Genomic DNA, 14,866 nt, shown 5'->3' with positions numbered 1-14,866 from the left:
TCTCTTGCTCTCTTGCTCTTCTTCTCCCAATCTGCTCATGAAAGAATGAATGACATTTTCTTTCTTTTCCTCCTTTAATCTAACTCCAAGTGACTTTTGGGTGATCCAAGTGACTTTTGGGTGATCTCTAAATCCAATGGCTGAAATAGATTTAGATCAATGGTTGACATTAAATGCTCATTTAAATCTCACTTTCTATTTTTTAATTCACCCCACTTTAATAAAGACCCACTTAGTCATTTATTTCCAAAGTCACTTTTCCTTTCTAATTTTTCATTGACTTTATAAAAGTCACTTTAAAATTAGACTTAATAACTTTATCACTTAAAGTCACTTTTAAATTAGATTTAACTTTATAAAATTATAAAGTCACTTTAGGAGAAAAATTAAATTCTTTTGGACACTTTTCCCTAGGCCAAAGATCAAAGCCAAGGGAACCACCTGTCCTCCGGTACCAAATTTCAACACTCCCTCTTACCGAGGAAGGTGTTCCTCACCACACCCATCTTGTCTCTGAAGTAGACATGCTTGCCCCGTGGTAAGGCTTTGGTAAGGATATCTGCAACCTGCTCATCAGTGGAAATATACTCAAGCTTCACAGCTCCCTTCTGAACATAGTCTCTGATGAAATGATATCTGATCCCGATATGCTTTGACCTGTCATGAAATACTGGATTCTCCGTGAGTTTAATGCAACTCTGATTATCACAGTAAATCACTGAAGGTCTCAACGGCTGACCAAATAAGCCAAACAACATATTGCGAAGCCAGATGACCTCACAACTAGCTAGATTGGCTGCCATATACTCTGCTTCCGCTGAACTCAGTGCTACTGACTGCTGCTTCCGGCTGAACCATGACACTACTGCTGAACCCAACCCAAAACAACACCCTGAAGTGCTCTTCCTATCAGAAGCACAACCTGCCCAATCAGAATCAGTGTATCCTGCCAATCTCACTCCATCTCCCTGCCTGTAGTCCAGACCATAATCCACTGTCCCCTGCAAGTACCGCAAAATGTGTTTTGCAGCCACCCAGTGAACCTTCCTAGGCTCACACATAAACTGACTCATCGTGTTGACTGCAAAATAGATATCTGGTCTAGTGTTGACCAAATACATCAAGGAACCAATCAGCTGCCTGTACAATGTGGGATCCACCAACTCGGAATCCGAAGCATGAAGCTTCTTCCAGTTGGTGATCATCGGTGTCGACATGGGTCTACAATCCTCCATGTGGAATCTGCTAAGGATGTCCACAATATACTTCCCCTGCCCCAAGAAGAAATGCCCCTCCTCCTGCCACACCTCCAAACCCAAAAAGTAATGCATCAAGCCGATGTCCTTCATCTCAAACTCTGCCGCAAGATCTCTCTTGCAGTGCTCTATGAGTCTCTCTGCACCTGTAATGATCAAGTCATCCACATACAGCACCAGAATGAGAGGCTCCTCACCAATCACAATAAAGTAAAGGTTCGGATCTGCCTCACTCTTTGTGAAACCCATCCCCTGCAAGTATGCATCTATCCTGGAGTACCAAGCTCTGGGAGCTTGCTTCAGGCCATAAAGGGCCTTCTTCAATCTGCACACATGGGACTCCTTCCCATGCACCTCAAAGCCCTGTGGCTGCTCAATGTACACCTCCTCCTGTATGAAGCCATTGAGAAATGCGGTCTTCACATCCATCTGGTGGATCTTCCAACCCATCTCTGCTGCTATCGATATAATGGAGCGGATCGAAGTATATCGAGCCACGGGAGCGAAGGTCTCCTCATAATCAACTCCCTCTACCTGGGAGAACCCTCTAGCCACAAACCTCGCTTTGAATTTCTCAATGCTGCCATCTGCAGCATGTTTTACCTTGTAAAGCCATCTGGAAGTAACCATGGATTTGCCCTCAGGCCTCGGCACCACCTCCCAAACATCATTCTTCATGATAGAAGAATACTCCTCCTGCATGGCCTCTCTCCAGACCTGCTGGCTAGCTGCCTCCTCATATAGCTAGAAGGCTCAGAGTCAAGGATGCTGGTAACCATCGCCATATAACTACAAAACCTCTCAGGTGGTCTACTCTCTCTGACCGGCCTCTTCGGCTCAGCAACAGATGTGGCATCTCTCAAGGTGTCCTGAAGCCACTTGGGCTTCCTCTTCCCTGAGCGCACTTCTTCCACCGGAGAATGAAACTCCTCCTCCTCATCATCATCAGTAGCCTGAACTCCTGACTGTCTGTCTGCTGTCCTCCTGCCTGCACCTGAACCTGTAGAAGCTGAGGTACCGTGTGAACTGTCCATCAGTGGACTCCCTAGTGAACTGCTCTGTGAACTGCTCTGCATGCTGCCCGGAGCACCACCCCTCTGGCTCGATGAGCCACTGCTCACTGACGGACCTGACATCCTCATAGATGTACCTCCGGATCCTCCTGATCCCTGCCCACTGGATCCCTGCGACTGACTCAACTGCTGCTGAGGGTCTGGCTGATCCAGATACTCTAACTCCCGTGACCTCCTAAAGGCCCTGTCCTCCTCGAACTTCACATCCCGTCTGACAACAACTCTCCTCTGTGCAGGAATGTAAATCCGAAAGGCCTTTGAGGTCTCACTGTAGCCCACAAAGATACCCTTCTCTGCGGTGGGCTCTAGTTTGGTCCTCTTCTCCTTGGGTATATAGGAGTATGTAATGCATCCAAAGATATGAAGATGACCAAGATTAGGCTTCTTCCCAGAGAAAGCCTCCTCCGGAGTCATGTGCCCCAAGGCACGATGCGGACTCCTGTTCTGCAAGTAAACAGCTGTGTTGCAAGCCTCTGCCCACAAGAACAATGGCAACCCCTGATCATGTAACATAGCTTTGGCAGCCTCTATGATGGATCTGTTCTTCCTCTCCGCAACCCCGTTCTGCTGGGGGTTGTAAGGAACAGTGAACTCCCTCCTAATGCCTGCCTCCGCACAATAGTCAACAAACTCTCCAAGGGTGTACTCTCCTCCATTGTCCGACCTCAAGGACTTGATTTTTCGGCCTGTATGTGTCTCCACAAGAGCTCTGAACTCCTGAAACCGCTTGAAGACCTCACTCTTGGTCTTCAAGAAATAAATCCAGGTCCTCCTGGAGTGATCATCAATGAATAAAACATAGTACTCATACCCACTCAAGGAAACATGAGACATCCGACCGCTCACATCGGAATGAATCAAATCAAGTATCCCCGTCGCTCTGCTGTCACTGCTGGGAAAAGGGGATTTGGCAAATTTGCCCATCGCACAACCTCTGCAAGTATCAAAGTGATCAGTACTGAAATCTGGCACACCTGTAGTGATCTCCCGCAATGTCCTCAAGGCTCCATGATACATATGTCCCATCCTGCGGTGCCAAATCTCACACAGCTCAAAACTGCTAGCTCTGCTGTCGGTACTACTGCTCAATGCCAAAAGGGGCTGGAATGCAAACTTGTACACCTTTGCATGGCGTACACCTATCACTCTAGCTGAATCAGCTGGAGCGTCCCTGGGATACATCAACACCTGTCCTCCCCTGAACAGTACGTCATATCCTCTGTCCTCCAAAGCTGAGACGGATATGAGGTTCTTCCTCATCCCTGGCACATAAAGAACCTCTGACACCTTCAAGGGAGGTTTGGACTCCCTCTGAAATGTCACTGTCCCCACCCCGACTGATCTAACAACTCTGTCATCACCGAGTACTACCTCAATATCAGTGCCACTCTCTGAAAGCTCTGAGAAGTACTCCCGGACTCCTGTCATGTGACGTGAAGCCCCACTGTCCACATACCAGATACCTGAAGATGCTCCGCTAATCGAGGGAAAAGCATGCTCCCTCTGAACCTGTGTGGCAGGTGATCCTGTACTAGAGGACTCACACGTAGTGAACGCAAACTCTCGGTCAAAACGACCAGCAAAGTCCTCAATCTCTGCTGAAGCTGCCACGTCCTGGTTCTTCCCCTTCTTCTTCTTCTTCTCCGGACACACAACTGCATAGTGTCCCATCTTTTGACAATTCCAACACTTCACCTTGGAATAGTCCTTCTATGAGTTACCCTGTTTACCTTTACCTTTGCCTTTGCCCCCACCACTGCTTGTGGAACCCTGCTTCTTCCCTTTGCCTTTCTTGCCTCCTGCCACCAGTGCTACGTCCTCATCCTGCTCAACTGGCTTGGCTGCCCCAAGCTGTCCTTTCCTGATCTCTGTCTGAATGCAATCATCCCAAAACCTCTCCCATGTGGGAAGGGTCTCACGTGCACAAACCCCATCAGCAAAGTTCAACCATGAACGGGGAAGGCCATTCATTGCAATACGCACCAACTCAGTGGATGGAATGGCCTCTCCAATCGCTGCCAACTCATCTCTCACATTGGTAATCTTTGTGAGATATCCAGCTGCACTATCATTACCCATCTTAATGTTCTTCAGCTTCTCCTTCAGGACCATCTTCCGGTTCTCATTGGTACTCTGGTAGAGATTGGACAATGTTGTCCACATCTCATGGGCATTGCTCTTTCCTCTCACATGAGGAATGCAATGGTCTTTGATTCCGTCTAGAATCAGCCTCTTACCCTTATTGTTCTTCTTTTTATACTCAGCCAACTGAGTAACATCAGTGGGCACAACAACAGGGTTCTGTGCGGTATGCACCATGATATCCCAGACTTCTGCCTCCTCAAAGATACTCTCCATTCTCTCCTTCCAAACGCTGTAATTTATATGCCCATCCAGCCTATCCTCCACCCTCAATCCCAATGACATCCTGCTGTCCTAAAACTGAAAAATAGCACTGCTGTAGTAAAGATAAAACTGTTGTTTATGAAAAAATCAGCTTGCTGGAATTTTCTGAGTGAAAAATCAGCAACTGTAATTTTTCCTTTTGCTGTCCCAAACTGCCCTTCAGCACTCAAGCTCCGATACCATGTAGAAATTTCTGTTTTTCCACCCCGGTTTTCAGTTTCACCTTATTTCTCCCATGTAGTTAAATGCCCATTCCCATAACCGTACATTTAACAGACTGAAAAAAAATAAATATGGCTGAAAACACAAATTCTGAAAATTTTTCAGAATGCTGGAAATTGCAGAAGTAAAAATCAGCAATTAAAAACAGCCATTAAAACACATTAAAACACTGATATTTTTGGTCAACTTGACCCTGGAAAAACCCCCTACAACTCTTGGGGAAAACCAGTTTGAGAGCTATTCTTTATTTCTGAAAATTGTCTTTTTACAGTGAGAATTATTCAGCAAAAAATCAGCAAACAAATTTACAACTTATCTCATTTCCCGTGCCTCACAGCAATCTGGATATTACAGCAAACAAGACAGCGATAAATGCTGTACGACCTCCGTTTTGTGTGCAGAAAAATCAGCAAACTGCTCCTCGATGTTTGTGCAAAAATCTGCCTTTCACTATGTGCTGAATCAGCTGTACAAATCTGCTCAACTGCTGTCTTGGAATGTGTGCCAAGCTGCTGTCTCCTTCTCCTTCCTGCTCAGAAATCTCTCTTGCTCTCTTACTCTTCTTCTCCCAATCTGCTCATGAAAGAATGAATGACCTTTTCTTCTTTTTCCTCCTTTAATATAACTCCAAGTGACTTTTGGGTGATCCAAGTGACTTTTGGGTGATCTCTAAATCCAATGGCTGAAATAGATTTAGATCAATGGTTGACATTAAATGCTCATTTAAATCTCACTTTCTATTTTTTAATTCACCCCACTTTAATAAAGACCCACTTAGTCATTTATTTCCAAAGTCACTTTTCCTTTCTAATTTTTCATTGACTTTATAAAAGTCACTTTAAAATTAGACTTAATAACTTTATCACTTAAAGTCACTTTTAAATTAGATTTAACTTTATAAAATTATAAAGTCACTTTAGGAAAAAAATTAAATTCTTTTGGACACTTTTCCCTAGGCCAAAGATCAAAGCCTAAGGGAACCACCTGTCCTCCGGTACCAAATTTCAACAAATGTTTATGGTTCTCATAGAATAGATGACAAACTCAGGTTTCTAGATTCCCTGGTGGATCTCAGAGACAGACATGCAAATATACCCTGGATCATGGGAGGGGACTTCAACATGATCAAATCTCTTTCAGAGAAAAAAGGAGGAACAAGAGCTCTAAGTAAAGACTCTTTAGCTTTCCAAAACTTTTCAGACAATATGAATCTTGTTGACAATACTTGGAATACTGGTCTCTTTACTTGGAATAACAAAAGAGGTGGAGATTCCCATGTTGCCTCTAAGTTAGACAGATTCCTCATCTCTAAGAATCTTATGCTGACAGATAAAGAGGTAACAGCGCGAGTTCTTCCCTTTGGAGGCTCAGACCACTGGCCGATTCAATTGGAGCTTAAGGGTATTGGTACTCCCAAGAACAAACCTTTCAGATTTGAAAATATTTGGCTGTCACACCCAGACTTCATCAGCAACATTGAAAAATGGTGGTCAGAAGATTTGCAGATTCAGGGGACAAGAATGTACCTTCTTCACAAAAGACTAAAACACATCAAGCTGCAGCTTAAAGAATCGAACAAGAAGGATTTTGGCAATATTTTTGAGGAGAAAAAAGTTGTTGAAAACAAAATGCAGGTTCTTAACCAAGCTCTGATCACGGAAGGCCTTAATAAAGACATTAGTGATCAAGTGGATAAACATCATCAAGAATGGGAGAATCTATGTAAACAAGAGGAAATATTTTGGAGACAGAAGTCCAGAGTTCAATGGCTCAAAGAAGGAGAGCGCAACACTAAGTTTTTCATAGAGCCACCATGGCCAATAAAACTCATAACAAAATCTCTTCGATCAAGAATGAGGAGGGGGAGCTTCAAATCTCCCATGAAGCTATAGAAAATGTGTTAGTCCACCACTTCCAAGGTATAACTCAGGAGAACAATGCAGATAGAGAGCAATTCATCAGGGAGATAACTAGTAATATACCGAAACTGGTGTCCAGAGAGGATAATTTCAACTTTAATAGACCAGTAACGGAAGAGGAGCTTAGCGAAGTCCTCAAAGAAATGCAAAATGGCAAAGCACCAGGCCCGAATGGTTTTAATGTGGACTTTTTCAAAGCTTGTTGGAATATTGTTAAGCAAGATATTTTGAATGTTGTGGAGGACTCCAAGTTAAACAAAACCATTCTGAAAGCGCTAAATACTTCCTTCATCGCCCCGATCCCCAAACAGGACACTGCCCATACACCGGATAAATATAGACCCATTTCCCTATGCAACGTGGTCTATAAGATTATATCCAAGGTCGTGGCTAACAGACTCAAACCTTTGCTTCCGGTTCTTGTTTCAGGGGAACAATCAGGATATGTGGAAGGCAGACAAATTCTTGATAACATCATTCAAGCTCAAGAGGTGGTTCACTCATTAACTAGTAAGAGGCAGGCGGGCATGATCATGCAATTGGATATAGCCAAAGCTTATGACAAGGTAAATTGGGCCTACATCAAGAAAATGTTGATTTCTTTTGGATTTGATCATAATTGGGTCAGATGGGTAATGGCACTGGTGACCTCCAGTTTTTCTATATTAGTTAACGGCTCCCCTTCAGAAATTTTCAGTCCTTCAAGAGGCCTCAGACAGGGAGATCCACTCTCTCCCTTTCTTTTTATCATCATGATGGAAGGACTGGGCAGGGCTATAAAGCTGGCGAAAGCAACAGGAAAGATTAAAGGTCTACAACTAATTGATAATGGTCAGGCCCTGACTCACCAACAATTTGTAGATGATACCATGTTACAGGGAATCCCAACAGTCAAACAAGCTACAACCTACAAAAAAATTCTGAATCTCTTTGCCATGGCTTTAGGTATGGAAGTTAATCTCTCCAAATCAAGAATCTTTTTCTTCAATACCAATATTGCTATTCAAAAAACATCTCCAGAATTCTAGGCTTTCAAAGGGATTCCCTTCCTTCAAAATATTTGGGAGTTCCTCTAACTGCTAAACCGATGCTCAAAAGTATTTGGGAACCTTTGATCAATAAGTTGCGAGATAAAGTCAGTAAATGGACCATCAGATCTCTAAATCTTGCTGGCAGGTTAGTTCTTACAAAAGTTGTCCTGCAAGCTATCCCTATTTTTATGTTATCAGCCCTCCCAGCTCCAAAAGGAGTCCTTCAGCAATTCAGAAATATTCAAAGAAACTTCCTTTGGGGCAAGGAGGAGACTACGAAGAAATGGGAGTTAGTGTCTTGGGAAAAGATTTGTAAGCCCAAGATCCATGGAGGGCTAGGCTTAGATGATCAGGAGATACTCAGCAAAGCTTTAGGGGCCAAACTTTGGTGGCGCTCAATGGGCAAATATCTGGAAGGAAAAATATGCTAGCTCCTGGCAAAATAGTGATCTCATAAGAATGTCAGGAAATATAAAAGGCTCATATATCTGGAACAAAGCCTAGGAGAATAGAAGACTAGTACAAGAAAATAGCTTCTGGGAAATCAGAGAAGGAAATCTTGCTCTTTTATGGGAAGACAAGTGGCAACAAGAATCAATTCTGTTAAAAGAAGACTTCCTCGATCTCAAGCAGGAGTCAGATGCCCAAGGATTAATTAAGGTAAAGGACTTCTGGAACCATTGTCATCACACGGAAAAGTGGACAATCTGGAGAAACATTGATTGCAGAGATAACAATCTCCTGAAAACAAAAGTAGAGGAACTTAGGAAAATAGTGGAACAAAAGAAGATCTTAGTTGCAGGGGGGCAAGACCAACTAAGATGGGGCAATTACAAAGAGGGCACCTTTAATCTAGAGGAGGCTAAAAGCATTCTCCTTAGGCTGGATCCCCAGGTTTCGGACAAAATCTGGCAAAACCTTTGGAGGCACCAAGGATGGATGAAAATCAAACTCTTCATGTGGTTGGTATACCACAAGAAAATCCTAACTTGGGACAATGTCAGGAAGAGAGGTGTTCTGGGGCCTTCAAGATGCCAGCTCTGTGAGGCTCAAGAGGAAACAATGGAACATTTACTCAACAGCTACAGTTTCACTTCCCGGTCATGGGACATATTTGCTACAATCTTTCAGCAATCTGATAGAGACAGAGGAAGCATCATTAATACCCTCAACAATTGGAGAAGAAATTTTTCGGATTGTGAAATTCTCAGCTCAGTGTGGGCTCTTACACCAAGCTTCATTATATGGAACGTTTGGAAAGAAAGGAACAAAAGAACATTTAAGGACGAAAAGAAGCCCCCACACCGCCTATTTGAAATAATCCTGAAACAGCTCAAGGAGACAGTGGGAAGCACGGTCAGCAACTACCCTAAAAAACCTCCCTTAGATGTTGATTTCAAAATTCTTAGGCAGCTGGGGATGCAAGGGCTCACTCCCCTAGGCCTAGACAAAAAGGTTATATCTATGAAAACGCAGAAAAATTTCAGGCATCCTCCTCCGAAAGGCTATTTAAAATACAACATTGATGGGGCTTCAAAAGGGAACCCGGGAACAGCTGGGTATGGAGGTGTCCTCGAGAATGTTGAGGGAAGTATTATATTCATCTTCCATTGCCACCTAGGTATAGCCACCAACAACATGGCTGAACTAATGGCTATGGAGCAATGCCTAGACTTTCTTAGTCAAGAGAATTGTTTCAATGTTATGATAGAGGCGGATTCTGAGTTAATCATCAACTCAGTGCAAAAAATAAATGATGGTACTGCGCCGAAGAAAGTCTCTAAACATTGGAAACTAATTTGGGTCTTTCAAAGAATTCAGAGGCATCTTTAGGGCCTTCGCACGGTCAGTTTCCACCATGTTCGCAGAAAGGCAAATAAGCTAGCGGATCTTCTTGCCAACCAGGGGGTCAGTTGTACTGAGGAAAAGGTTTCGATGAAGTGGCAGGAGTTGCATCCAAGCAGACTGAGAGCTCCTTGTTGTGAGCAAGCGGAAGAAGATAGAGAAGTGTTTAGATACAAAGCCATGAAGGCTAGATCGATTTGATTTAACACCTGAATGTGTCATCAATATCTAGTAAACAGTTCTTTGGAGAGGAGAAAACCATGTCTGATCGCTCATATTCCTGGTGTAAGCGAGATGAAGATCTCAGTTCATAATGGGGAGCGAAACGATTCCCTCAGGTCTTCGTTCACTGGAAAGCCTCTCATCTTTTCAGGGTTCCAAGTTCAGGCGAGGAAGATTAACATGCGCAAGAAGAACCCTATTTTCTTCTGGTTGCCGTATTTTTAAGAAATCGTGGACTCGATATGGAAAACCGCCTCCCAGGCGTTTTCAGCTGATCGCACCGCTTTCAAATGGGAAATGGTTTTGGCGATTTCGCAGCGATTCCATTCAACCTCCAACACGTGGCAGGGAGAGGGTTCCAAAAACCGCCCTTCATCGCACACTAATGTCAGACCATCTTGTCTGGTGCGATATCAATCTCATCCATTGGATTGAGTTGATGGGGATCAACGGTTGTGTCTGATCGAGCAACTTGGTGGGGCAGGGCCGTTAAACATCGGTCTTTTTGGCTGAGCGATATCTTCCTTGGTCGTCGATCTTAGTGCTTTTTTTGGACGGCTCAGATGGTTCGGGCTTTTCCGAAAGCGATGAAGCGGGAAAGTTCGCGGGCTTTCCGGGCTTTCCAGGGGCCAGGTTGCGTTTTTCATTAGTTTCTCCTTGGGTTCGGGTTTTTCTTGGTACGGCTAAGAGGTTTAGCCCTTGGTGGCATGAGTTCAATTTTTTCTCATTCCTTGGCGTCGGGTGGACGTTTGTAAAAATTGTACACTATTTTTTGGCTTAATGAAATAGAAGGATCCACACTTGCTTCAGCAAAAAAAAGATAGATTACTTTAGGGCTATAAATATGTAATAAACAACAACCCAACTATTGATATGTAGGAGGCAAAACAACTTTTGACAAATGTGCTTCAGGATCTTTTTCAAAGAGCCGAGTCGGCCAAGTTGTTACCAAGCCGGACAAGTTGTTACTGAGTCGACTGAGTCAATGACTGGCTTGACTAGCTCGGTAACAAACCAACCGAGCTGACCCGGCTAGGCATTGGCTTGGCCGAGTCATAGTCGACTCGGTTGTTTTTTAAAACACTGGCTATAGCAAATGGAATCCAAGGGTAGATAGATATGGTGGTTCTCTGTGTTGCTACAAATGGACGTAATGAAGGAGATTTGCAACAGTGGTGTAATAAACAAATGGATACTATGTGTTGGCCAACAGAGAAGTGACAAGTCAAGGCCACCGGAGCAACGATTGGCACGAGCAAACCCAGTGATGGCTGAAATGGTGGTGGCTTGGAGTCTTCGACTGGCAACCTAGGTGTGCAACGAAAATGGTTGAGGTCGCAGCTGCTTACATTGTTGGTCATTGTCCGGAGGCATAGGTAAGTTGACAATGCCAACGGTGTTTTTTTTAATAAAATATTTTATTTAATTTTTAATTTTGATTTTTTATATATATATATATATATATATATATATATAAAATAATTTTTTTAACATTTTTTTCAATTAACTCTTTCTTTCTTTTTCTTTTTCTTATTTTTTTACTTTTGACCTTTTTCTTTGTTTTTTACATTTTTTATATTTTTTTACTTTTTCTTAATAATTTTTTTTTACTTTTTTTTTAATTTTTTTTAACTTTTTTTAAACTTATTTTTTATAATTTTTTTCCAATTCTTTTTAATATATATACTCTCTATTTCTTCCCCCTTTTTTAAAATATATTTTGACCCTTTTTTTAATCTAAATATTATGGCCAGAGGCCTGAATGACAAAACCCGCGAAACAGAGAAACTCCAAAGGCTTTGTAGCAAACACTTTAATCATGATTGCAACAAGGTTGACAAAAACTTAATGGCCAAAGGTCGGGATCGGAGAATGCGGCTCTATGCAGCAGTTAAGTGCCCAGGGGATCGAACAGCTTTGATACGAATGTAACGAACAAAGTTCATTAACTCAGAGGAATGCTCTGATACGAATGTAATGAACAAAATTCGTATACACAATAAAATACTCAAAAGATCTGGTATATAAGAATATCCATCATGGAATAGATAATATATTAATATATTATTTAAGAATATTTGAATACAAGTGAGATGATTACAAATGAGGAAGAAGGCCTGCATATATCCCTAGGCAGGTGCCCTTTTATGAATGGTCATGTCCTTAGGGACGTACCTCTTCATTAACTAATTACTAATTAATCATTATTTATGATGTGTTATTATTATTTATATTTACACTATTTATATCTATGTTTTATTCATAGCAATTTTCTTCAGGCAAACAGGTCTTTTAGCGTCCAGGCTCTTTGTATCTATGTATTTTCATGAATTGAAGGCAATATAAATTAGAACTGACATCTTACTTACCCTAAAAAATATATTTCTAACCACTGGTTCAAATTTGGCAAAAACTATATCAAATTTTACACAAAATTCAACATATATAAGTTATTTGATTTCTGCTAAAATGGTCTATTATTACTTCACTTTGAAAAGATTTACGCAAGAATTTTTGTTTTAACCAAAAAGAAAAACATAAACAAGGTAGAAGAGTATCTCTCCCAACATTAAAAACCTGGAAAAACCATTTCCGTGCAAAATTTTCTTTAATGAATCTTAATCTTTTAAGATCATAAAAGGAAAAAAATATTCAATGAATCCTAGTTTTAAAAAATCATTAAAAAAAAATAAAATATTACCCTCCTGACGTTCAAAAGCTGCAAAAAATTCTTCCACATTTTCCATGTTACTGGGATCCCTCTGTGAATGCAAATTTGATCCAGATGAACTGAAAATGAAAAGACAAGAGTTAAACACTCCTGCCAGTTCCTGGAATCAAGAAATTGAAGGTAACTTTAATGCATACAATGGAACTGTGATTGACAGAATAAGTTACAGTCTAGTGTGAGAATCAGTTGTCAGCTCTACTACCAAATATGGACTGTTGGAGGTATGTTCCTCGCAATGCACTTATAGCAGACAAATATTGCCTGGCAATGTAAAGAAGACAACAGGCTATTCATGCTGGACACAATTTCGAATTTATGCACTGTCCTATTGAATGATCCAGGGAAGTGTGGAATCATAAATAACATGTACAAAAAATCCACGCATGATGCAAGCACAATTGAAATGTGACCAAATAAATATACAAGCATTTCAGAATTCACCAGACAACGAAATATATTACATCAATACTCACGTTGGGATAATGTTGAAAGGCCGCCGAGTAGATATACGCCCACTACCTTCTCTTCTTATGCGCCGATTTGGACAATTTTCTTTGGGTGGCAGATTTTCTTTTGATAATGCAGGTAGCTGTGCAATTTCTTCCATGTTTTCAGAATTCTTACTCTGAAGTTCAGCAGCAGAATAAAATTCATCCATATCTTCCAAGGTTTTGGGATCTCTCCGTAAATTCGTATTGGATGTAAATGAACTGCAATTGAAACATCAGAGAGTTAAACACTGGTGTCTGTTCTTTAACTCAAGAAACTGAGGGCTATAGTTATGCATATGTATTTAAGGGAATTGTGACTGATGGTGTGTAAGAATTCAGTTGTCAGCACTTCTGCTGAAATATAGACTGTTGGAGATATTTTTCTTGAAGTGTGATAACTGCAGACAATATTTGCCCGGTAAAGAAGTATACAAAGCAAAAGGATATTCACAGTGGACATGATTTTAAACATGCAATTTGTCCAGATGCATAAGCAAGGGGAATTCAGAATCATAAATAAGATGTCCAAACAAACCATGATGATGAAGAAAATTGAAATGTGGCCAAATTAATATGCTATCATAATAGAATTTGCCAAGCAACTAAATATACTACATCAAAACTCACATTGAGCTAACATCGAAAGGTGGCTGTGTAGGCACACGACCACTGCCTTCCATACTTATCTGCTGCTTCGGACAAATTTCATTGGGTGGCAGATTTTCTTTAGTGAATGCAGGTATCTGTGCAACTTCTTCCATGTCCTCGGGCTGTTGATTTTTGGGCTTATCATATGGAGTTATATCACTATGGTTTTCTGCAGCATCTGAACTTCCTGTGCAACTTAAAATTGCAGTTGCCTGTTCAGTGACTTTGCTAGTTTCCTTGAGCACCTGCCAAACACAAATTCCAAATGTGTCATGATCATGAAACATAAAAACATAAATAAAAGTCAATAAAATTTAAAAGGCGGGCCTCAAAATCGACAAGTCAGGGCATCAATATCCAGATGCTAAAAAAAATGCAATCCATGCTTTACACTGGAACACGCACAAACCATGAATTATTGTTGAACATGCAATTCATGATTTACAAAAATTTAATAAACAGTTGAGTGCAAAGATGCAGGGTTTGACCTCAGCAGTGAACCCTAACTTGGCCTAGCATTGATCGCTTATAAAATGAAAGAATACTAAATGACAAGAGATTGAAAACAAGTACCTCCTGTCTCAGGGCAAGATGTAGAGCTTGAGTTTTGAATGTATCAATTGATTCTTGTTTGATAAGACCCTTGAACAAATTGGGCATCAAAGAACAAAGACTGTTGTGCTCGAATGGATCTTCTGGAGAAGAATGCAGTGGCTGTGCTACTACAGATGGCATCAGGGTGGCTCAAATCACCAGTCTTCGACATCCAAAATCTGCACATGCACCTCCTCTTCTGTTATGCTATCAGATAATTAATATCTAAAAAAAATAGCATAAGGAAGGATAAAGTTTATGAAGTTTGTCAAGGATAAAAAAAAATTAAGGCTTAAATATGTGATTATTTATTTTCATGTTATTTTTTTTTCTTTTATAAAATGATTAAAAAAGTTTGATGTTTCGATTGATCAATTTGGATTTAATGGATTTACGTTGATTTAGTTTTTAATGTTGTGATGTGCATA

The 14,866-nt window shown here is 41.2% G+C and overlaps 1 protein-coding gene across 1 annotated transcript in view; it reads right to left on the bottom strand.

Annotated features, from left to right (window-relative positions):
- Window positions 1-14,650, bottom strand: part of LOC149164192 (uncharacterized) — a 109,232-nt gene extending 94,582 nt beyond the window's left edge. Inside the window, exons 1-4 of the mRNA XM_089431991.1 lie at window positions 14,418-14,650; window positions 13,824-14,089; window positions 13,179-13,415; window positions 12,676-12,764 (exon numbers count right to left, since the gene is read on the bottom strand). Coding sequence (XP_089288117.1) covers window positions 12,676-12,764; window positions 13,179-13,415; window positions 13,824-14,089; window positions 14,418-14,579 — 754 coding nt within the window. The 5' untranslated portion in view covers window positions 14,580-14,650. The remainder of the gene's footprint in view (window positions 1-12,675; window positions 12,765-13,178; window positions 13,416-13,823; window positions 14,090-14,417) is intronic.
- Window positions 14,651-14,866: the final 216 nt, after the last annotated feature.

This window comes from Pinus tabuliformis, chromosome 5_1 (genome assembly GCF_031772625.1).
Source record: "Pinus tabuliformis cultivar Carrire ecotype Pingquan chromosome 5_1, CPIR1, whole genome shotgun sequence".
NCBI lineage: Eukaryota > Viridiplantae > Streptophyta > Pinopsida > Pinales > Pinaceae > Pinus > Pinus tabuliformis.
This window is presented reverse-complemented; position numbering and strand designations above follow the sequence as displayed.